Source organism: Cetorhinus maximus, chromosome 24 (assembly GCF_964194155.1).
Source record: "Cetorhinus maximus chromosome 24, sCetMax3.hap1.1, whole genome shotgun sequence".
Taxonomy (NCBI): domain Eukaryota; kingdom Metazoa; phylum Chordata; class Chondrichthyes; order Lamniformes; family Cetorhinidae; genus Cetorhinus; species Cetorhinus maximus.
This window is the reverse complement of record NC_135902.1, coordinates 960,629-985,490: the sequence shown is the minus strand read 5'-3', so window position 1 is coordinate 985,490 and position 24,862 is coordinate 960,629. Positions and strand designations below refer to the sequence as shown.

At 44.5% G+C, this 24,862-nt stretch overlaps 1 protein-coding gene across 1 annotated transcript; it reads right to left on the bottom strand.

Moving 5' to 3' along the window:
* Positions 1-10,379: 10,379 nt before the first annotated feature.
* On the bottom strand, positions 10,380-24,092 carry LOC144667645 (E3 ubiquitin/ISG15 ligase TRIM25-like). Its single transcript, XM_078529119.1, has 5 exons — positions 23,508-24,092; positions 18,899-18,994; positions 18,577-18,810; positions 17,159-17,327; positions 10,380-10,942 (listed from the first exon to the last, which is right to left on the bottom strand). The coding sequence occupies exons 1-5, from the start codon at positions 24,090-24,092 to the stop codon at positions 10,380-10,382; spliced, it is 1,647 nt and encodes a 548-aa protein (XP_078385245.1).
* Between the last annotated feature and the right edge of the window lie 770 nt (positions 24,093-24,862).

Sequence of the window (24,862 nt, the reverse complement as noted above, 5' to 3'; positions counted from 1 at the left end):
CACCTACTCCCGCCCCCTTTCCCCCCCCGCCCCCTTTCCCCTCCCCCGCCCCCTTTCCCCTCCCTCCCCCCGCCCCCCTTTCCCCTCCCCCCGCCCCCTTTCCCCTCCCCCCGCCCCCTTTCCCTCCCCCCGCCCCCTTTCCCCTCTCCCCTGCCCCCTTTCCCCGCTCCCCTGCCCCAAGACCCCCCGCCCCCTTTCCCCGCTCCCCCACCCCTACACACCACCCCCCTTTCCCCCCACCCCTTCCCATGCCCTCAGGACACCCTCCTCTCTATCTCGGACCCCAGCATTTGACACAAATCAGGACACGATCTGGGGTAAAGACCCCACACTCACCCCGGGATCCAGCCTCCCGTTCAGGCCGGCGCCCCCGCGCTGGCCACAGGCCCGAGCGCCGCCAGCCGGTTCCACACCGCCGCCATCTTGGGTGAGGCACTCAGGACCCCGGCCATAGCTGCCTCTCCCGCGCCTGCTCCGTTGCCTGGCAACAGGATTCAGGCGCCAGGCGCCAAGGGCGACTTCTGGTTCGTGGAAACTTCGAGCAAAACGGCCGTTCCAGGCCACCGAACCTGTACTGGCCCTTTCAGAAAAAGCAGCTGCCTTTTGTCCGTAACTTTGTAAGTTTCTCTTCCTGAACTCGCTGACGAATCCCTTTTAAAATTAAAATTATGTATAGAATTAGCTTCCATAGAACCTTCCAGACTCTGAGAGAAAGCCTCTCTCCTGGTGATTGTTGTTGATGGTTTGATATCTCCAGCCTCTGGTTATTGACCCACCTCCTGTAGGAAATCAATCCGGAGACTTTCTCTTCGATATTGACTCTTATCTACATCTCTGGAGAATCTCTATTCCAATCACCTTCCCTATTCTCAGGAGAACATTCCTAACTTTCCGACCTCTTCTCACACCTGAATCCCTGGTAAACCTTCCCCTGCATCTTTTATCAAAACTTTTCCAGCTTCCCTGAAAAGTAGCGCCCAGAACTGAGGCCTAACCCGTGACTTATAAAGTTCAAGCAGGATCTCTTTGTTTTTACTCTTATTTATTAAGCCCAATGTGCTTTTAACCATCTTTCAACTTACCCTGCCACCTTTAAGGATTATATGGACACCAAGGTGTTTTTGTTCATCTACACTTTCCAAAATCCTGCTATTTACAGTACACTGTCCGGCCCATCTTACTCCACTAGTGGCATCACTTTACACGTCTCCATGTTTAATGCCAATTGCCATGTTTCTGCCCCTTTAATCATCATCATCCAAAGTCCTCCAACTATTCTCATCATGTCTGCTAAGTTTTGTATCATCTGCAAGCTTTATAATGCTGCTCCCTACACCTGAGTCAAGGTTGTTTATAAAATTTGAAAAAAGGTGGTGTCCTTCTTGTCTGTTGAGGCAGGGAAGCCAATTGTTATAATAAAATAAAAGCAAAATACTGCGGATGCTGGAAATCTGAAACAAAAATTGCTGGGAATACTCAGCAGGCCTGACAGCATCTGTGGAGAGGAGGACAGAGTTAACGTTTCAAGTCCGTATGACTCTTCAATTGTTAGAGGATCAGCACAGTCACTGATGTTGGCAGGTGACATGAATTTCCCTCCAGAAAATAAATAAAAATTAAAAATATGGTTTAATAACTGCATTCCTTCGCTCTAGCCATGGGTGCGTTCCAGCAGTGGCTAGGCAAGAGGGGGATGGGGCACATCAACCCCCCCTCCAGGTGCCCCTTCTCCTCAAGGAGTCATTGGGCACCCTCAAGGAGGAGTGTCAGACGGACACTCCAGGGGCATCCACCTAGGACACTCCAAGGATGTCCAGGCGTTCCACATCCCCTCTGCTTGTGATCCCATCAACTACAGCTGGTCAGGCCTAGGAGGTTGCACCTGCCCCTGAGCAGGAGACCCTTATAGGCTGGGGCCCTACAGGCCTGGGACCTCCAGAGGACGACCACCAAAGTCATCTAAGACATCAGGGCATAGCAGTCAGCAGGCTGCCTCCACCTCAGCTGCGGATGTCGGGGATGCACCAAGATGTAGTAGTGAAGTTAGAAACATTAAGAAGTTCTGAGTGCACAATGGTGGCATGGATGTTTAATCACTGTATATACTTTGCACCTTTGTAAATTTATTTGGTTCTCTCCCTCAAAGTCCCAGGTACTGAATGGCTCTTCAATGTGATGCAGTGTTCCATGGTCATCCAAGGGTAACAGATGCCCGCCCACCTAATTTAAGTAGCTTCCATCGTGTCTTCCAGCTCCATGTCAATCTCAGCTAAGTCAGTCACCTTTAGTTCCACGTAAGCACCAAGGCAGTTCCTATGTGAACAAGTTGGTTGCACATGTAAACCTTGTGTGAAAGGATTATGTAATGTGGCCTCATGAGTATAGTTCTTGGAAGGTTATTGATTAACCTGATGCAGCTGCGTTGAAGCCTGTTCTCCCTGTATGTTGTAGGTATTTAAACTCTTTCAAGTTATCAACAGTCACAGATTGCAACTCTTTCGAGTACAATCACAGTTCTTGGTTTCCGGGAGTGGGACGTGAACCCACAACCCTCTGATTCAAAGGCAAGGGTGCTATGAACTGAGCCACAGCTGACACCTCGTTGTAGGTATTTATCGCAACCTGTGTTGGAGTCATCCTAACTAAGTGCACTTTGCAATGGCCTCCATTTAATGACTGTCAGCTTTGGGTTACAGTTTAATTAATCGTTCAGTTTAATTAATCATTCAGGACCATAGCCTTTCATGCCTGGCTGCAGCATTGTCTTGTTATCATCTCTACGGCTGAACTTTACGCTTTTATTAGTTCCCAATCTCCACATGCGTGTGGTGATCACCAATCAGCTGCACATTTAGAGAGTGAAATCTTTTTCTATTGATAAATCTTACTGGCTACTGCTAGGGGTCACCAGGGAGTTTGTCAGTATTTATAGGGGTCCCTGGAAGTGTGTCAGTATTTACAGGGGTCCCCAGGGAGTGTGTCAGTATTTACAGGGGTCCCCAGGGAGTGTGTCAGTATTTACAGGGGTCCCCAGGGAGTGTGTCAGTATTTACAGGGGTCCCCAGGGAGTGTGTCACTATTTACAGGGGTCCCCAGGGAGTGTGTCAGTATTTACAGGGGTCCCCTGGGAGTGTGGCAGTATTTACAGGCTGGTGGTTTTACGGCTGGATGTCCTTCCTGTGCTGCTAACCTTCCCTATTTGTCCATGCTGGGGACCAGCACCAATACACACTGGCTTGTCTGCACTAGTGGCTGGGGTGCGCCCTCCTTTCATCCCATCTCCATGAAAACCAGAATTGGGCAGGTTGGAGAGGGGATTCATTTGTTTTTAATTTTAAAACCCCACCTGACCGAAGGTTGTCCACTTTTTGTGGTTAAAATTTCCTCCTGATTTGACAGGAAACGCAGTGAGAATAATGATGGATTCAGCATGTAGCATTACTCCTGAATAGAGCCATTATTATCCTGGGCTGTGCAACCTCAGTATCCTCCAGATCGCAGAGTTTAAAATGCCTGAACCAGAATAGGTGGATAACGTTCATGGACGGAGCACAGTCATGAGTCAAATTAGGTCTGTATGTTGGATGAATATTGCAGACAGTCTCTCTCTGTATTTATGGCCTGACTTTAAGGCAGGTGATATTGTCTTTATTTAAAAAGCTGCTTATTTTATTTTTCAGTAAATTGGGATAATGGTCAGTGCAAACATAGCAACAAGGTAAGAAATTAAAGTCCAGAATGTTTAGGAGTCAATTAAGTTATTAAAAATGTTTGACTTTAATGTGTTAACACAGGTAGTACATCTTCCCTAACCGTGGTTGTTCCCTTCGTCCCACTCGATTCTTCCTGAATTTTACTACCTCTTGCTAGGGTACAGTTCTGGGTGCACTAGCTTCCTTCCTGTACTTCATTCAATGACCATTCTTAAGCTCGCTCATGAAGATAGCAAATGCCAGCAGACTAATTGACTATGGGGGACATCCCAGCCGAACATGACCCTGTTGTTAGTCAGTGCCTGTACGGATGCACATTCTAGCAGGGGTCTTTGAATAGGGATTGAGAATGGAAATTTTGCTGCAATACGTCCTCCCCCACCTTAGCCCAGTGGCACTGAGGCTAATTGTAGGGCTCTGCTGCACATTGAAAACAAGCTAACTCTGCATAGGCCTGTGATTGAACTTGACCTGAAATAAAAACAGAAAATGCCAGAAATATTTAACATCAGGTAGCAACATCTTCCAGTCTGAATGCACTAGGTGGGGCATTTATCCACTGAGCCTTCAAGGGAATCACAGAGCCCAGAGTCTTGTCCATTTGCTGATCTCTATGTGCCATGCATTGATCATCACTGAGAGGGTGAATAAGAGTCTGTTTTCATACCTCCTCCCCGAACCAGTGCCAGCAAGGCAGAAGTCCCTATCCCAATGACTTTCCCTCAGCCCAGGGTGAACAGAGACATTGTTGGATGGAGGGATGGTATTTCACGTTACAATCAGGGATATTTAGACATCTTAAGTTGACAGGAACAATAGTTAGCAAATGACAGAAATTTCATTGGTTCTCCTTAATGCACAAATTCCTTTTCAGAGAAGCACACAGCTGGAAGCATCAACCAGTTTAAATAGTGTGGAAGGCACATCTGTGAGGAAAGCTTGGCTGTGAAATTGTCAGTGGGACAGGAAATACCCAGGATTGGTGATTGCGGTGTCTGGGACATTGGGTGGAATTGTCCCAGATTTGCACAAAGAGTGGTTGTGGGTGGGAAAAAAGTTGTTTTTACCCACCGGCTGCAATGGGGTTTTTCATGCTGTATCATTCCTGCCTCATTAATTTTGCAGCCACAGGAAACACGCTGTCTCACTGGCGGGCGGCCTCCAATTTGCTCGCCACACTGTTCCTCGCCATTTCTTAATGCAGGGCGCCATATTTAAACTGCAGCCGCATGCACACTTCTTAATGCTTGCAGTCCGGGACGGCTCTGGTGAAGACATGGACCCAAAAGCCAAGAGTGTAGTTCCCCCAATTCAGTGACACATCCCTGGGGCGACTTCTGGACTCCATGAATGCCCACTGTGATGTCCTCTACCCCTGCTCTGACCACAGGAGGTCCATCCGTCTCACCACTCCAGCTTGGGAAGCGGTGGCAGAGGTGGTCAGTGCCAATGCTGCACACAAGAGGTCGGTCATCCAGTGCAGAAAACAGATGAATGATCTCATCTGTGCCGCCAGGGTAAGGCAACCATCTTATCAACCTAAACTCATACTCTCATAAGGCCATCACACATTCAGTGGCATCTCACTCACTGCCAGTTCAAGGGACATCACTCACACCACTCACTTTCTCATACACACCCTCACATCTCTACCTGGCCTCACCTCCTCTAGAGACTGCCTCCTCAGCCCTCACCATCTTGAGGCTACTTGCACAGATCAACATGTGCTCCCCATGCACACCCTGGGATACCTCCCTTACCCAGTATAACCCCTGCCTTACAGCCAGTCTGGTAGGAAGAGACCTGCCTGTGAGCCCCCTTAAAAGTGATGTGGTGCTGCCTGCAAAATCTGGCACTGATGACCGTGAGTGCTGCCCGAAGCAAGATAGGCAAACAAACCTTGAAGTCCTGTACAGTTGTGAAACAGGCCAACATGCCTGGATGATCCAGCGTGGCGGGGGGTGATTCCAACAAGCAGGGCTTATAATGAGATGCTAAAGTATTGAAATTAGGTTCCTGACATGCAGTGGCGGGAAACATGGTCCACCATTGACAGGTGGAGTAGACAATCGCAAACTGATTTCACGACGGAGTGAACCCGATTTTTGGATGCCTCGCCATATTGTTCTCCCCGGCCATGACACCCAATGCCAGCTGGGCCAGAAAATTCCGGCCATTGTAAGGTCTGATTCCACAACTTCTTTGAGTTGGTGCCTGTGTTCTAGTTATGCCTCAGAACATTTTTTTACATTAAAGGAACCATGCAAATGCAAGTTATTGTTTTTGTGCTGTGCTGATTGGTTCATGCTCCTTATCTCCAAGCCCTGGCCACCACAATTGGAGAGGTTATATTTTTCCCTACTCACTCTTTAAATCCATGCCTCAGTCATTGACCTGTCATATCGTCACCTGTCTACCTAGTCTATCTTTACCCTTTGTTGTGTTTCCCCAGGCTAGCAGGGGCCATAGTATTACATAGTATTTACAATACAGAGACAGGCCATTTGGGCCAACAAGTTTGTGTGGTGTTTATACCCCACACATGCTCCACCCACTTCTCTTCATATAACCCCATCAACTTCTATTCATTTCTCACTCATGTATTTGTCTAACTTCCCCTTAAATGTATCTGTGCTATTCACTTCAACTCCTTATGGTGGTGAGTTCTACATTCTAACCACTCTCTGGGTAAGGAAGTTTCTTCTGAATTTCCTATTGGATTTAGTAGTGACTATCTTATATTTGTTATGAAGATGTGTTATATAAAATATTAATTTATAATGTTATCGGCTGAAGATAAATATGTATTGAACTTTTTTTGAAAAGAACATTTTTCCTAAGCAAAGGGCACTGGCTTACAGCACCTACTAGATTGGATTTGTGAAGGACACAAGCTGCTTTCATGGAGACACCGAGTCTGTGGAGCTCTCAGAGAGAGGTCACGTGATCTTGGGTGTAAAAAAATACTGAATTTTTGGGTACTCAGAAAGAGAGTGCCACAGGGGCAACAGCTTTACTCCATCCTTCCTCTGAAACCTCTCATCAAAGCTGAGCTGTTTGTAATTTGTAAAAATCTGCCAGAAGCCCTCATTGCTGCAAACCGAGAGCTCTTAAAGGAGAATTCTGAATCAACACCACTGTTTCCAGTGAGAAAGCCCAAGAACCAGCAGCTACTGGAAACCGGGTCCTTTCAGCTGTAAACAAGCATCTGGACACTCTATGAATCATTTTTTTTTCTGACTTTACTTGTTACTTGGCCGAGTTTTTAATATCTGATACTCTGCAGAGTTTTACTTTTTTGCATGCTGGGGGGATTGTTTGTGTGTTGTTTTTGTATTAGTGGGTAGTTGGACATATTTTTACATTTTAAACCTTTTGTTAATATCTGCATCTTTATCTGAGTGAGTTTTAACAATAAAACTAACTCTTTACTTGTTAACTTAAGGAACCTGGCTGTCTTATTTCTTGCACCAAACTATACATCATTAAATATTTATACTGAATTGACAATATTACCTACCTTAAATTCAAACTCTGTTGTAACCAACCCAGGCGTGGACAAAGAGAGAAGTCAGTTCACCCTTGTTGACCCGGTCATAACATATTTCAAGTTCCTAGTACCAAGTAGACATATATATGCATGTGTCAACCCTGTTGAACCTTTCATAATCCAAAAGGCCTCTATTGGACCACCGCTCAGTCTTCTCTTTTCTTGAGAAAAAAGCCCCAGCCTTGGTCTTTCCTGACAGCTATAACTTCTCAGTTCTGATATCATCTGTGTAAATCTATATCCGAATTCTGTCTTTGTTGATTGGATGCGGAGCACTCTACACCTTCCCTCCATTATCCTCTTTTCTTCCCCCTCCTCCCTCCTGAAGCTGCTGATTCTGTCTGGGTACAGCCTCCTGCTGGAACATCACCTAAGCCTTGACTCTTCCTGTGTCAGCCCTGGCATTCAGCCATGGAGGACCTTGCAACTAAGTCTGATCCTATCCACACCTGACACTCACATGGGTTTGTTGGGAAAGAGAGGCAGGGATCTTCCTCACCAAGTGATGTCAGGGCTATTTGTAGCACTCTCCAATTGTTGAAAAAGAATAAAATCAAATGGACCACCCAAGATCTATCTAGGCAAAAACAATAAAGTCACACTGCTCACTTGACACTGCAAAGTCCTCATCAATAATACCTGGGGACTTGTGCCAAAATTGAGAGAACTGTCCCACAGACTAGTCAAGCAACAGCCTGACATCGTCATACTCATACCTCAGAGTCAATGCCAATGCTCCAGACTCCTCCATCACCATCCCTGGGTATGTCCTGTCCCACCGGCAGGGCAGACTCATTGGTGGGGTAGGGGGGAGTTGGGTGCAGGGTGGTGTACAGTCAGATACAGTCAGGAGGGAGTTCCCCTGGGAGATTTCAACATTGACTCCAGAGCCCATGAAGTCTTCTGGCATCAGCTGAAACATAGGCAAGGAAATCTCCTGCTGATTACCACCTACCGGCAACCAGGCTAAAAAGGAGGTGCCAACCTGGTGAAACTACAATACAGAACTACATGCATGTGAAATGATGGAAGGAGCTTGTGATAGATAGAGCGATACAATCCCTAAACCAATGGATTAGATCAAAGCTTTGCAGTCCTGCCACATCCAGTCATGAACGTTAGTGGACAATTAAAAAACTAACCGGAGGCAGAGGCTCCACAAATATCCCCATCTTTGATGATGAGGGAGCATGTCAGTGCAAAAGACAAGTTTGAAGCATTTGCAGCCATCTTCAATCAGAAGTGTTGAGTGGATGACCCATCTCAGCCTCTTCCTGAGGTCCCCAGCATCTCAGATGTCATTCTTAAGCCAATTTGATTCACTCCATGTGATATCATGGAACAGCTGAAGGCACTGGGATTCAGAAAAGGCTATGGCTCCTGACACCACCTTGGTTGTAGTACTGAAAACTTGTGGTCCAGAAGGAGCTGCATCCCTAGCTAAGATATTTCAGTACAGCTACAACAGTGGCAGCTACCTGACAATGTGGAAAATTGCCCAGATTTGTCCTTTCCACAAGAAACAGGACAAATCCAATCCAGCCAATTACTGCCCCATCAGCCCACTCTGAAGCATCAAGAAAGTGATGGAAGGTATCATTGACAGTGCTATCAAGTGGCATTTAAACCTGTTCACAAACTCATTTTGGGTTCCACAAGGACCACTCAGCTTCAAACCTCATTACAGCCTTGGTCCAAACATGAACAAAACAGCTGAGGTAAGAGTGACTGCCCTTGACATCAAGGCAGCATTTGACCGAGTGTGACATCAAGGAGTCCTAGCAAAGTTGAAGTCAACGGGAATCAGTGGGAAAATTCTCTATGATTTGGGTCACACCTAACACAAAGGGAGATGGTTGTGGTTGTTGGACACCAATAATCTCAGCCCCAGGATATCACTGCAGGAGTTCTTCAGGGTAGTGCCCTATAGGTCCAATCATTGTCAGCTGCTTCATCAATGACCTTCCCTCCATCATAAGGTCAGAAGTGGGGATGTTCACGTATGATTGCACAGTATCAGTACCATTTGCAACTCCTTAGATACTGAAGCAGTCCGTGCCCACATACAGCAAGACCTGGACAACATTCAAGCTTGGTCTAATATGTGGCAAGTAACATTCGCAAATGCCAGATAATGACTATCTCCAACAAGAGAGAATCTAATCATCTCCCCTTGACATTCAACAGCATTACCAGCAGTGAATCCACCACCATCTACATCCTAGGAGGTTACCATTGAGCAGAAATTTAACTAGACCAGTCATATAAATATTGTGGCGACAAGAGCAGGTCAGAGACTGGGAGCTCTGCAGCATGTAACTCACCTCCTGACTCCCCAAAGCCTGTCCACAATCTACAAGGCAGAATTAAGTCAGGAGTGCAATGAAATATTCTCCACTTGTCTGGATGAGTGACAACACTGAAGAAGCTCAACATCACCCTGGACAAAGCAGACCACTTGATCAGTACCCCATTCACTATCTTAAACCCTCACACCTTCCACCGACACACAGAGGCAGCAGTGCTCACTATCTACAAAATGCACTGCAACAACCTGCCAAAGTCTACTTTGGCAGCACCTTCCAAACTGTCTAGATGAACAAAGGCAACAGACACATGGAAACACCACCCCCCGCAAGCCCCCCTCCAAGTCACACACCATCCTCACTTGGAACTGTATCGTTCCTTCGCTGTCACTGAATCAAAATCCTGCAATTCCCTCCCTAACCGCACGTTGGGTGTTCCCACACAACATGGACTGCAGCGGTTCAAGAAGGCAACTCAGGGGCAATTAGGGATGGGCAACAAATGCTGGCATAGCCAGTACACATGTCCCAGGAACTAATTTTTAAAAATTACCCTGGGTTCAAGAAGCAAACTCAGTGCAAGCAGGAAGTTGACCCTCTCAAGCAAACATTTACTCATTGATGGAAAACAGGTATCATTGCTCAATGGTTTTATTTTTTTGATTAACTGAGTATCCTCCTCTCTCTCAATCTTGGCTCCATCTCAAAGGGGCTGCATGGACTAATATCTGGGAGAACATTCCCAAAAGGAATTTGGATGGCGTTGGAATAATGAGGTACAGGGTCAGGACAGGATGTTAGAAGCAATAATTAGCGTTCAAACTGCTGAATGGTGAGAGAGGAATTGGAGTAAAGACCAAAGGCTGGATATAGGGGATCAGTGAAGACAGCTTGGAATCTGTGTAGAAGGATTATCCTATCACTGAGTGCATAGAATGAGAGGTTGCCTGCGTCAATGTCAAGGTAAACCCCAATCCGCTCACACCTGGTTGCTGGGAGGTTAACACCTTTATTTTTGTGCCTTGTGGCAAAACGGAGCCAGCTTCCTCCATCTGGGTAAACACTCAAGCACCAGGACATTGCATTCTCACCGATACAACAGGACCGCTCTGCCCCCTTCCTGCTCATCCTCCTGTACACAATTCCCACTTTCGCCAGGAAGTTTTGCGAGTAGGTCTGACCCTGCACCTCCCAGTAATATTTACCACAGGCCAGGCTCTCACTGCACAACACCTGCCACAAGCTGTCGAAGCGCTCAGGGTGGTCGGGGTAGGCCTGTGACTCCGGGTAACATTCCGTCACTGTCTGATTCACATCTGATAAACGTAGATAATTATTCACCGTGTTAGGATCAAAAGTCAGATTCACAGCATCTGCAGAGAGAAAGAGTGGGACTGTCACAAACTCTGGTTGAGAAATAGTTAAAAAAATCAATTTTACATCAATAAATTACCTGTGATTTTATACTATTTTCTATTTTAGATTATGTCTACAATTATAAACCCTTCAGTTGAAAAGCTGTATAAAATGCAATGCACTGCCTGAGGATTTGGGTGGCTGATGCAGACTCAATAACAACTTTCAGAAGGATATTGGACAAATACCTCAAAAAGAAAAATTACAGGACTGGGGAAAGAGCAGGCGGGGGAGTGGGATTAATTGGATAGTTCTTTCAGAGAGCCAGTGTACACATGATGGACCGAATGACCTCTTTCTGTGCTGTATGATTCTATGAAAAAGGCTGACCATAACAAGGTCACCACAACAACCCTAGGCAGCTGACATGATTACAATTAGATTCACTTGATTACCCAACTGGTCTCCTTTTATAACTTTCTAACCCAAACATTGATGCTTTCTGTGCAGTTTTGTGACCATAATATTTAGCAGGCCTGGGACATCTAGATAGGGACTGGTACCATGGTGGGTAGAATGTTTGGATGCAAAGCAGAAATGAAGTGAAATCGTATCCACAAGTGGGAAGAAATGGAAAAGGGGTATGTTGCGCTCTGTTGGCTGCAATGGACTGATCTCCTACATCAGCATGCCATGTGAGTTCAGTGTTGGCCTTACATGTAACACCTGGGGCTGAAATTTTAGGCCCTGAGGGGGGTGGGCAATCAGTTTTGTGCCGCCAGCTGGCACAACAGTTTCTTGGCTCCATCCTGTTCCCAGATCATTTTCCCAGAAGCAGGTTGGGAGAGGGGGTGTCGGCAGAGCTACCTACCCACAAGTAGTGGTAACCAAATTGGCCTTGTTAATGATCAATTAAGGCATATTGTCAGAGGCCAGGCAGCCTCCCAGCAGCAGACCGTAGTGGGGGGCAGCACTCCAGGCAGGCTTAAAGGCCTTCCCTATCGAACTGGGTTCAGCTGTAGCTGCAGTCAGACCTGTGCTGTATTTCCCCCTCCACCATGGTGCTCTGGCTGCTGAGGACTTGTTTAAAATTTTATTTGGAGTTTAGAAAAGTAGGAGAGAGGATGCCGCCATCTTTGGGCACCCTCTCTCTCTTTCACTTACCTTGAAAGGCCAGCTTCTGCTTGGTGTACTGGGGGTCCTCCTAATGGCCCTCCAGCTTCAAAGCCCGCCTTCCATCCTTAAGTGGACGGTAAGCCTGACCTCTGCCTCCAATTTGCCAACCTGGGGAAAATCAGAGCTGAGTGACTGTTCCCCACACAGTGCGGGCTTCTGACCCTCATTTGAGCCTTTGAAGCCCACAGGAGAAAATTCTGCCTCTAATCTTTAATGAAACCGCAGGCATTTTTGATTAGGGAGTTTCTTTTTTTTCTTGTTAATTCCCTCCCCTCCTCTCCTGTAGGCATCGAGTCCTGACTCATGACTGAACAGCAGCTTCACAAGTGGCATTCACTCTGGTACATTGACCAAGAAGTAGTTATTTGATATATACTTGGATTACATGGGCTGGATATTAACTAACTGACTCTGCCCTCACTCATTCTGCATCAACGCTCTCTAGGAAGGATCCATCAGGAGTGTGGACTCTGAGGCTCTTTCCTCTGGTTATGAAAGGTGAGAGAGAAAAGCCAGGAAGCCATAGACCCATTAGTCTAACATCTGTTGTGGGGAAGTAATTGGAATTTATAAAGACAGAGTGACTGAACACTTAAAGAAATTTGAGCTGATTAGAGAGAACCAACATGAATTTGTAAAGTATAGGTTTAGAAAAGTAGGAGAGAGGATGCCTCTCTCAAGTCGAATAAACCTGATTGAATGTTTTAAGGCGGTAACTAAAGTACTGACAGGGGAATGTCTATGGATGTTGTTTATCTGGACTTCCAGAAGGCATTTTATAAAATTCCACAGAAGAGAATGTTGGCTAAAGTTCAAGTTTGTGAGACTGAAAGCAAATCAGTGACCTGGTTTGGAGATTGGTTAGGTAGGAGATAGAAAGTCAGAATAATAACACTCAAATTGGAAGGAAGTGATTGATGTTGTCCCAAAAGGATCTGTACTTGAGCCTCAACTATTCACCATATTTAATAACATCTTAGGTAATACAGTAGAGAACCATATATTCAAGTTTGCCAATGACACAGAGATTGGTGATCCAGTAAGTAGTGTAGAGACAGGAGCATAAAATTACAAAGAAACATTGATAAATTAAGTGAGAAGACAAAACTGTGGCAGATGATTTTCAAAGCAGGCAAGTGTGAGGTTATCCATTTTGCACCAAAAATTGATAAATCTGAGTATAATTTAAATGGTGAAAATCTAGAACCTTATAGAGGGGCAAAGAGATTTAGAGGTCCAGGTACACGGATCGTTAAAACGTAGTGACCAACAATATCCCCTCTAAGCTGTGCGGGTGGTATGACCGAGCATCAATTGGGAATGTGCTGCCCAGAGAACAAACAGGCCAGGCAGAATCAACATTCTCTTTAAGATGCACACATGTGTGACTGTGCGCCAGTCTTAAAGGGACTTCACAGTGGAACAAGCTAGCCCCAGACAGCAAAGAAAAGTTAGAAGGAACATTGGTAATCAGGCACAAACAAAATCAAAATGGCTCTAATGTTTGCCTTTATAACTCACAGCTAGAATATAAAAAGAAATTTTGCTACAGATATTCAAAACCGTCATTGGACCAAATCTGGAGAATTGAATACAGTTCCGGGCACAACACCTGAGAGAGGATATATTAGCATTGGAAGGAGTGCAGCACAGATTCACCAGAACGTTACAAGGGCTGCAAGGATTAAATGCTTAGGAGAGATTACAAAAACTAGGCTCGTATTTGCTGGAATATAGATGGTTAAAAGGTAATTTGATTGAGGTTTTTAGTTTTATGAAAGGAACTGATGGATTTGAGAGAGAAAATTATTTTCTGCTCGTGGAGAAGTCTAGGACAAGGGGACATAACCTTAAACTTAGAGCCAGGCCGTTCCATTCAGGAGAGAAGTTAAAGGCCTTCCCAATCTCCATACAAAATGTAGTAGCTGTGTGGAATTCTTCCCCACAAAAAAGCAGTAGTTGCTAGTTCAGTTAATAATTTTAAATATGAGATCAATATATTTTTACCATCCAAGCGTATAACAGGCTATGAAGCCAAAGCAGGTAGAGGGAGTTAGCATATGGATCAGTCATGATCTCATTAAGTGTTGGAACAGGCTGGAGGGCCTGAATGGTCTCTGCCTGTTCCTATATTCCAGATAATACTGAATTTCTCCCACAGTTTACTGATATAGAAACCGCTAACATAGCCAGTGATGGATGAGAACATCACTAAACATTGTATAGTCTGTTAATGTCTGATATCAGCACAGATTGAACACTGCCTGAATGATGCTCTGACCTGTAACATTCTTTCTGGCTGCTGATGGTTTTAGTATATGCAGAGTGAGATATTTGTGTGAATTCACCTGTTGTTCACTGTGTTTGTGACAGTGGAAACAAGATATCCTTCATTGGCTTTTTTAACAGAACAGGGAATATGGTACTCAAAAAATTTCATTATAAAAACATAGGACTAAATTGGATAGCCCCTGAAATGAGGCATGGGGATCATGTTGCACAGTTACCTGCCTGCTCATTTCCATGATTGTGACATTAAAAAACAGTGATAAATTAGCGGAGAACACTCACAGGGTAGGAAATCCTCTCTGGTCTCCAGGTGAAGCAGGGAAACTTGTGGAGAGGGAGTCACTGTGGGGAGATCCCGGTCTGGTTCTATGCAAATGAATGTAGGAAGAACAAAGGGAAGATTTAATAACTTTACTTTGTGTTGTTTGTATCTTATTACCTTCTTTGTTTTGTTCCACCCTTAATTCTCCCTACTTCTGACTGTCCTGAATGCCATTGTTCAGGGGCATCAGCTGCTTTTCCCCCGACCATCCTACAGGTGTGAGCTAATAGAGCAGGGGAATTGTCACCTCTGTATTGCACCCTTGGTAACAAGAGGCTTTGAAATCACGGTTGCCAATACTGGAGAGAAGTGAATGGAGAATGCGTAAGAGGCCAGAGTCGAAGGCAAGGATATGAATTATAATTGAAGTGTTGGGGGACTGGGAGCCAATATACCTTCAGCGAACAGAGGGGTAATGGATGAACAGGACTTGGTGTGAATAAAATACAGGAAGCAGAGTTTTGGATGAATTGAAATTTATAGAGGATGGGAGCCAGTGGGGAAAATAGGAATGGTCAAGTCTGGAGATAGCAAAGACATGGATTAGAGATTCAACGGTAGAAGGACTGATGTTGGGGCAGATGTGAGTGATGTTGTGAAGTGGAAATAGGCAGTCTTTGTGATGGTGCAGCTGCAGGGCTGGAAGCTCACCTGAAATTGTGAACAGTCTGGTTCAACTTGAGGTAGAGCCTGGGAAAGGGAATGGAATTGGTGGCAATGATATGGAATTTACTGTGGGGCAAAGGTGATAGTTTTGGTGTTCCCAGTGATTAACTGGAGGAAACTGAAGCTCATTCAAGACTGGGAGCTGTATTTTTAGAGTTGGGAAAACTCTGGAACCATTTAAAAATGGAAGGCGGGGCATAATTCTAGGATTCCCATTCCCATTCACCGACATGGGTGCGGGTAGCAAGACCGCACCTTTCACTCTCGACCTGGCCAGCTCCATTGTGGGGATAAGCACCCTCTAGCCCTTCTGGCAACTTTTGTGAAGTCAGGTCAGCTTCTCCATAACTCCTGGTTCACAGTCCCTCAGAGGAGTTTGGAACCCATTGTCTGGACCTGGGAACCATTTGAAAGCCAAGTTCAAAAGGTCATGCCCATACCCCCCAGCCACTCCCCATGGCCCTTCATACTCTCCATGCCAACTCAATGCCAACTCATGTCCTCAGCTACTCCCAATGGCCCCTTATACTTTTATGCCAACTCAATGTCAACTCATGCCCCTTCCTTGTCCATTCACCCAGTATGCACTATGTACATAGCCAATGAGCCAGATAATAGCAATGGCAAGTGTGGAACTGCTGGAAAAAAAATTCAGAAATATTCTTTAAAAAAAAACTGCTGTTCCCTACAATCCTGTAAAAGTGTCAATTAGCAGACCATTACATTTCACACCTCTTATTCTTGTTCAAATAAACATTGAGGCATTAACAAAAGAGAACATAGAAAGAACAACTTATTATAACCACTTAAAGATGTCAATCAAGCAAGCTCAACAATTCATTTCACTTGTCAAAACAGAATCCCTGCTGAGATAACACCTTTATCGGTCTGGGCTCTCAGCCAAGCATGCATAATGAGAACAGGGTTGTCTTAGGGTTAAGATATGGATGAGGAAGAGGGAAGGATCCTTGAGGGAACTCAACAGCAGTTTGATTTAATATAGAACCATTAATGCAGTAAAATATCCCAAGTGCTTCACAGAAGCGCTATGAAACAAAATTTGACACCAAGACACAGAAGGAGAAATTAGAGTAGATGACCAAAAGCTTGGTCAAAGAGGTAGGATTTAATGAGTACCTTAAAGAATGAAAGAAAGGTAGAAAGGTGAGGATATTCCGGGAGGAAATTCCAGAGCTTAGGGTCCAGGCAGCTGAAGGCATGGCTGCCAATTAAAATTGAGAATGCAGGCCAAAATTGGAGAAGTGGCAATATCACAGAGGGTTGTAGGAGGTTACAGAAGTAGGGAGGCGCAAAGCTATGGAGGGATTTGAAAACAAGTATGAGAATTTTAAAATTGAGGCATTTCTTTACCAAGATCCAGCACTGGGTTGATAGGGGAACACGACTTGGTATGAGTTTGATTCCAGTGGAAAGGGTGTGAGGTCGGGAAGAAAAGCCATTGTAGGAGATACTCTGGCTATGATCAGATAAATGAAAGTGAATTCAGTCGAGGGCAGTCTCATAGAGGAGAGATGTTGGAGAAAGAAAGTTTACCTTGCGAAGGCTGCACAGGGCACCAAGAGGGATAATGCACCATGGTCACAATTAGAGATGTTGAGAACAAACATTAGAGGTGTTGAAAATTCTTACTATTGCTAAATGTAATTTCCAGGTTTGTAAAGTTGTGACATCAAAGTGCATTATTAACAAGACTTTGTACCAAAATTTATAAAATTAATAGATTTTCTGCCACATAACTTAGACAAACTAACTGACTGACCCCTTATTTTGTGGTTTTTCAGTTGCCTGATAGCTGCTTTAAGGTATCGTGTAACCAGTTCTGAGAGGTCGGTTACTGCTTTACTGGCACAGGTGAGACAGGCTTCAACATCAGAGCAGAACACTGGGATATCCCAACTTTGCAATGGTCTGTTCAAAGATAAAGATTCCTAAGAGAAAATAAAACAGAGCAGAACCTTGAAAATACCACAGACATACTACCTACCCCTCGTGTCCAAGACGCGCTGCCCAGTCCCAGTGTCCGAGAGGCGCTGCTCCCTCCTCATGTCCGAGAGGCACTGTCCATTTCTGGTGTCTGAGAGCTGGAGCCAATGTAGGTCAGCAAGCATAGGGGTGATAGGTGATTGAGAATTGGTGCAAGTTAAAATACAGGCAGTAGAGTTTTAGATGTTTCAAGTTTATGGAGTATGAAAGGCTGGCTAGGAGCTGGGCATTATTACAGAGATGGATGAGGTCTTGGTGATGGAGAGGACATGGGGCCAGAAAGTCAGCCAAGGGTCAGATAAAATGCCAAGATTAGGACAGTCTGGTTCAACTTGAGGTTTCTGGAAGGGGGATGGAATCAATGATGAGGGAGTTTGTAGTGGGGATAAAGATAATGGCTTCAGTCTTCCCAATATTTAACTGGAGGAAATTGTGACTCAAATGGATGTGGACAAACAATGGAGGGGTTAAGAGGTGATGGTAAGGTAGATAGAGCTGGATATTGTCAGGGCACAGGAAGAAACTGAGCCATTGTCTGTGGATGAACTTGTCAAGGGGTGGCATATAGATGCAAAATACCAGGGGGCCAAAGATAGATCTTCGGGGAACACCAAAAGTAATGGTATGAGTCAAAAAGAGAACCCATTGCAGGAAATCCTCTAGTTTACAACTGGATAGGTAAACATGGAACCAGATGAGGGCAATCCCACCAAACTAAACAATGGATTAGGATTGGAAGAAAGGGTTTGGAGGAGGATGGTGTGATTAATTGCGTCAATGCTTTCAGACAGTTTGATATGTCTCTGTCCCTCATCTTGCATAAAACTCACATTCTTCGAGAAGGAATCTAGTACAGAAACCCTGACTGCCTTCTTTCTCTTTGACCTGGGATACTCTAGACTAATGAAGCCTCTTATTGCTGCCCCACTGCCATTAGCTGACACAGCACTAAGCAGTAATCAAAGTCTGTGTGTCCAAGCAGGTATGACTCAGGTAACTCGGGATAAACTCACTGAGCCAACAGGGAGCTTACCCTTTCAGTCCTTATCTCCTATTGTTGGATGCACACATATTGATCTTTGTCACAAAGCTGTTATCATGTTTAATCAGAAGATCACAATCAACACATTTGTTTGTTGGGTTGATCAATGAAGAGGAATAGATTCAATACTTATCACTCGGTATATTCATTACCTGCACCAGCATCACATGATCATTGCTCTTTGACAGGGTTTTCAGTTGCTGCTCTTTCTCTCTCAGCTCACCACATTTCTGTTCCAGTTGGTTCCGGATACTGTCAGCCTGGTTCAATGCCACTTGTACCGCTCCCTCTACCAATCCAATCACTTCTTCCCCAGCTTTTTCAATCGCTTCAGTCATTGCAGAGAATGTGCCTCTGATTTCACATCCCACTTTGAGTGAAGAGCCCTAACAGAATAAGACATGGAGTCAATGACAGACTGACCACATGAACTACAGACAACCTATGTGCCTCAAATCTCAAGGACCCACTCACCATGATTGAGTCAACGGTCTGTTCCAGAAGCCTGATCTCGGCTAGGGTTTTCTGTGTCTCTGCTTCCGCTTCACTTCCTTTTTGAAGAAGCTTTTTCTTGAAAGTAGGAAAGAATGTCAACAGTGAAACATTGACAAGAACCAACAAATGCATCCTGTCCTCATCCCAAGATTCCAATTCCCAGGCCTGCCTAGAAACACAAGTCAGTTCACACCTGAAAGGGGAATATTGGTTAATACCTTGTGAATACCATTGATATAGACCTTTTCTCAATCACATGCCCACTGATCTTCCATGCGGTTTCAACATTTGCAGATTTTCTCAGTGTGTCACTGCTTAAATAGATACCTGTTAAAATGGACTTGCATTTATATAGTACGTTTCATGACTACTGGACATCTCAAAGTGCTTTAGAGCCAAAAAAGTACTTCTGAAGTGTAGTCACTGTTTTAATGTGGAATAAAACCACAGCCAATTTGCGTAGAGCGAACTCCCACAAACAGCAATGTAATAATGATCAGATAATCGTTTTTTATAATGTTGGTAGATGGATAAATATTGGCCAGAATACTGGGCTAACTCCCATGCTCTTCTCAATAGTGGCATGGGATCTTTTACATCTACTTGACAAGATGGGGCCTCAATTTTAACATCTTGCCCGAAAAAAAAACAGAACCTCAGTTTTGATTTCTGTGCTCAAGTCCTGGAGTGGGACTTAAATCCAGAATTTTGTGACTCAGAGGCAATTGCCAGCAACTGAATAATGGCTGACACATCATTGTGTGGAGAGCTGCCCAGTAGCGAGGGGAACACAGAGAGAGGGAATCCTACAAAGGCTGCTTGAATACTTGTTGCTACTCCGTCACAAGTTGATACTATGAGCCCATTGTTTCCCTCCCATCTAGAGATATTCCACGGTTTCACCATCATAGCATCCAACTGGTTTCCAGTTATATCATTGGTCCTATAGATGCTCCTACTGATAGCCCCAGTGATGACGCCATGAATTGTTCCATTAATTTCTATAATATTCACACATTCTCAGGTCCAACCATTCCTAATATATATAAATAATATTTCAACTGGGAGCAGCTCCCTCTTCCAAAAGGAGAAATCTGACAGAGTAAAGTGAGATACTGACCAACACAAGGTTGCTAAATTAGAGTTAAAATGAAATCACTGTGCAGCCTTGTGATGCCTTGTAAAACATGTGGAATCCTGGGCTTTGTAAATAGGGTCATAGAGCACAAAAACAAGGAAGCTATGATGAACCTTTATAGAACTGGTACAGCCTCAACTGGAGTATTGTGTCCAATTCTGGCCCTGCACCTTAGGAAGGATAAGAAGTCACTGGGGAGGGTGCAGAAAAGATATATATAAGAATGGTTCTGGCAGATGAGAGACTTCAGTTATGAGATAGATTGGCAAAGCTGGGATTGTTCTCTTTAGAGAAAAGAAGATTGAAAGGAGATTTAATTGATTGTCCAAAATCATGAGGGGGACAGACTAATCGGGGGAAACAGTTTCCATTGGTGGAGGGGTTGAAAACCAGATACACCAATTTAAGGAGATTGGCAGAAAACCAGAGGTGACATGAGGAAAAGCTTTTTTACAAGGCGAGTGATTAGGATGTGGAATGTACTGCCTGAGAGTGTGGTGGAAGCAGTTTCAATTGTGGATTTCAAAAGGGAATTGGATCGTCATCTGAAAAGAAAAAAATTACAGGGCTATGGGGAAAATGCAGAAAAGTGGGATTAACAGATTGCTCTTATGGAGAGCTGGCATGAGCATGATGGGTCGAATGTTTCCTTCTTTGTTGTAACCATTCTATGTTCTATTCCATAAGATGCTTGGCCTCCATGGTTTCCTCTAATATTACCCTCTCTGCTGATGGGACTGGCTGATAGTCAGGTATAGGTCCACAGGTATTGTGCATTCTCTCCCAAGAGGCCAATCTTCATGATGAATTCCCTGATTGGGAATAATGGATGGCTACCACGGCCAGCGTCACAGCCCATGGTGACCCTGCCACCACCCAATATTCACACATTAAATCTCCAGCAGGGATAAACTTGGTAATTATAGACCTCTAATGCCTGTTGTGGGAAAGTTATTAGAATTTATCATTAGGAACAGAGTGACTGAGCACTTGCACTGAATCTGAGCTGATCAGAGAGAACTGGAATGGATTTGTGAGAGGTAGGTCATGTCAAATTGATTTAGAAGAATTTTTTGTGGAGGTGGCTGACATGGTATATAAGGAAATATCTATGGATGTTATCGTATGAACTTACAGAAGGCATTTGATGAGATTTTGCATAAGAGGTTGCTGACAAAAAATGAGAGCACATGGTATTGGCATGGATGGGGAATTGGATAGGAGGTAGGAGATAGAGATTGGGGATATTGGGTATGCACTCAAACTGGTAGGATGTGACTAGTGGTGTCCCACAAGGATCTATATTGGGGCCTGAGCTACTCACTTTATTTATAAATGACTTAGACGAAGGAATAAAGATCTGTCGTATCCAAGTTTACTGACGACACTCAGGTGACATCGTAATATTGTAGATACGTGCTGCAAGTTCCAAGGGGACATCGATAGATTCAGTGAGTGGGCAAAATTGTGGCAGATGGAGTTCACTGTGGACAAGTATAAGGTCATTCACTTTGTACCTAAGGAAGATCAGAATATTTTCCAAATGATGAGAAAGCTTCTGGAGGAGCAGAGAGATTTAGGGATCTAAGTACAGAAATCACTAAAAGCTAATAGACAGCTACAAAATATAATTTAAGAAACTAATGGAATATTAGCTTTTATCTCAAGGGGGCTGGAAGACAAAGGGGTAGAAGTTATATTACAGTTACATAAAACTCAGTTTGGACCCCATCTGGAGTAACTATGTGCTGTTCCGGGCACAGGCAGGGGTGCAATGCAGATTCACCAGAATGATGTCAGGGCTAAAAGGGTTAAATTATGAGGACAGGTTGCATAGACTATGCTTGTATTCTGTTGACTATAAAGATTAAGGGGAAATCCAATTAAGTTGTTTAAAATGATTACAGGATATATAGGATAGATAGAAAGAAATACTTTCCTTTGCTGGAGGAGTCCAGAGCAAAGGGCATAAACTTCAAACCAGGTGTTTAACCAAGTTAGAGGCCATTCAGGGGTGATGTCAGGAAGCACTTCTTCATACAAAGGATGGTAGAAATAAAAGACTCTTTTCTGCAAAAAGCTCTTTGAATCATAGAATCATAGAAAGTTTACGGCACAGAAAGAGGCCACTTGGCCCATCGTGTCTGCGCCGGCCAAAAAATGAGCTCCCCAGCCTGATCCCACTTTCCAGCATTTGGCCTGTAGCCCTGCAAGTTCCGGCACTTGAGGTGCATGTCCAGACACATTTTAAATTAGTTGAGGGTTTCTGCCTCCACTACCCTCTCAAGCAGTGAGTTGCAGACCCCTACTGCCCTCTGAGTGAAAAAGATTTTCCTCATCTTCCCTCTAATCTTTCTACAAAACACTTTAAATCTATGTCCCCTAGTTACTAACCTCTCCGCTAAGGTAAATAGGCCCTTCCCTTCACTCTATCCAGGCCCCTCACACTTTTGAACACTCAATCAAATCTCCCCTCAGCTTCCTCTGTTCCAAGGAGAACAACCCCTGCCTATCCAACCTTTCCTCATAGCTGCAATTTTCCATTCCTGGCAACATCCTTGTAAATGTCCTCCGTACCCTCTCTAGTGCAATTACATCCTTTCTGTAATGAGGTGACCAGAACTGCACACAGTACTCAAGTTGTGTCCTAACTGATGATTTATACAGATCCAGCATAACTTCCCTGCTCTTATATTCCATACCTCAGCTAACAACTGAAAGGATTCCTTATGCCCTCTTAACGCCTTATTGACTTGTTCTGCTATCTTCAGGGATATGAGGACATTCACTCCAAGGTCCCTCCCTTCCTCTACACCTTGGTATTCTCCCATTAATTGTGTATTCCTTTGCCTTGTTTGACCGCCCCTCATGCATCACCTCACATTTCTCTGGGTTGAATTCTATTTGCCACTTTTCTGCCCACCTGACCAGCCCATTGATATCTTTCTGCAGTCTGCAGCTTCCCTCCTCACTATCAACCACGCAGCCAATTTTTGTGTCATCTGTAAACTTCTTGATCATGCCCCCTATATTTACATCCAAATTATTAATATATACCACAAAAAGCAGGGGACCTAGTACTGAACCCCACTGGAAACAGCCTTCCAGTCACAAAAAAAAGGAAACAATGTTCCCTGCCACTGAGCCAATTCAGTATCCAGCTGGCTACATTCCCCTGGATCCCATGAGCTTTTATTTTTTTAACAAGTTGAGACTGGAGAGGGTCAATTGAAACTTTCAAGAAAAAGATGAATAGGTTTTTATTAGGCATTAGGGAAGCAAGGTGGGTCAGAGAGTTTGAAGTACATAGCAACCATGATCTAATTGAATGGCAGAACAGGCTTGAATGGCCTCCTCCTGTACCTATATAAGAGTAGCCTTATGTGACTTTGGACCATTTCCTTTCTGTAAAGTGATACACAATAGAGGAAGCCCCAGTAATGAACTCACCTTTCTATCAGCCCCTTCCTCCTCCACTGTGACTGTCTCATGGTTCCTGTGTTCCTTTGTTGTACACACTGAACAAATAAAGGTCTGATTTGTTCTGCAGAACAAGTCAAGAGCTTTTCCATGAGCCAGGCACCATCTCTGGCTGAGCTTCTTCACTGGCTGGGTCAGGCTGTGGTGCTGGAATGCCACATTCTCCAGGTGAGGCTTCAGGTGGAATCTGCAGTAAGAAGCCAGACACGCCAGACAAGACTGTGTTGCCTGTAATTTGGTGTGGGTGCAGAAATCACAGGCCACATCACCTGGGCCAGCAATAGGGTCTTCAGCAAAGCTCCCCTTGGATGAGGCAAAGTCCTCAACCACTCGACACAGGACGAGGCTCCTGAGAAGCTGAGGTCTGGGAGTGAACCTATGTTGGCATTGAGGACATCTTTGGCCTCCACCATCCATGTCACGATCCCAGCAACTCTGAATGCATCCCAGACAGAAACTATGTCCACACGGGATTGTAACGGGATCCCTGAACATTTCCAAGCATATCCCGCACAGCAGGCTGTCCTCTGAGAGAAGCACATTCACAGCAGACATGTTGAAGTAAACGGAAACAGAATCCTGAGTCAATGGCACTGAGATTTAAACAGATTTCCAGCTAGTTAGAAACACTTATTGAGGGGTGGGGACATTGTGAGGGGGTGGGGTTTCACTGTCAGCCACCAATAAACTAATTCCAACATCAGAAATGTGCAGCTTCAAATCTCCTCCTGGAGGCATTGTTTATCTATTGGATGAAGGGCCAGGAGTCCTGCCTTTCCCTAGATTTGGTTACTGTGAGGCAAGATAGCTGCTGTTGAAAGAATTCATTGCCTCCCATTGTTTTTGTGCCATTCTTGACATTCTGTCTCCCTGAGCAACACTGACTGTGGGGTTTGAAGGAAAGGGTGTTCCAAAGAGTTTTACAGCCAAAAAAACACTTTTGAAGGCAGTTATGGTTGTAATTTAGGAAACACAACATTCGGTTTGCAAATAGCAAGATCCCACAAACAGCAATGAAGTGATTGACCAGATAATCTGTTTTTGGTGTTGGTTGAGGGATAAATATTGGCCATAAAAATGCACCTTCTCAACTTCAAAATAGTACTATGAGATTTTCTTACATCCACCAAGTAGATAGACAGAACCAGAACATTTCATCTGAATGACAGCCCAGCACTCCCTCATTATTTAAATGTAGTGTCAACCTCAATTATGAGCTCAAGTCTCTGGGTGAAGAAGATACCCACTGAACCACAGGTGACACTCAATGTAAATGAAGTAACATATGATGTCACATCATCATTATCACTTCATGTCAATTTTGA

Bases quoted from the DNA above. Each gene is read 5' to 3' on its own strand.
- LOC144667645 (XM_078529119.1), bottom strand. From the start codon at position 24,092: ATGTCTGCTGTGAATGTGCTTCTCTCAGAGGACAGCCTGCTGTGCGGG. The intron at 18,995-23,507 runs GTGAGTTCATTA...CCTACTTTCAAG, and splicing joins AGGAAGGGGCTGATAGAAAG to AAAAAGCTTCTTCAAAAAGG. The intron at 18,811-18,898 runs GTGAGTGGGTCC...TTATTCTGTTAG, and splicing joins AGACCGTTGACTCAATCATG to GGCTCTTCACTCAAAGTGGG.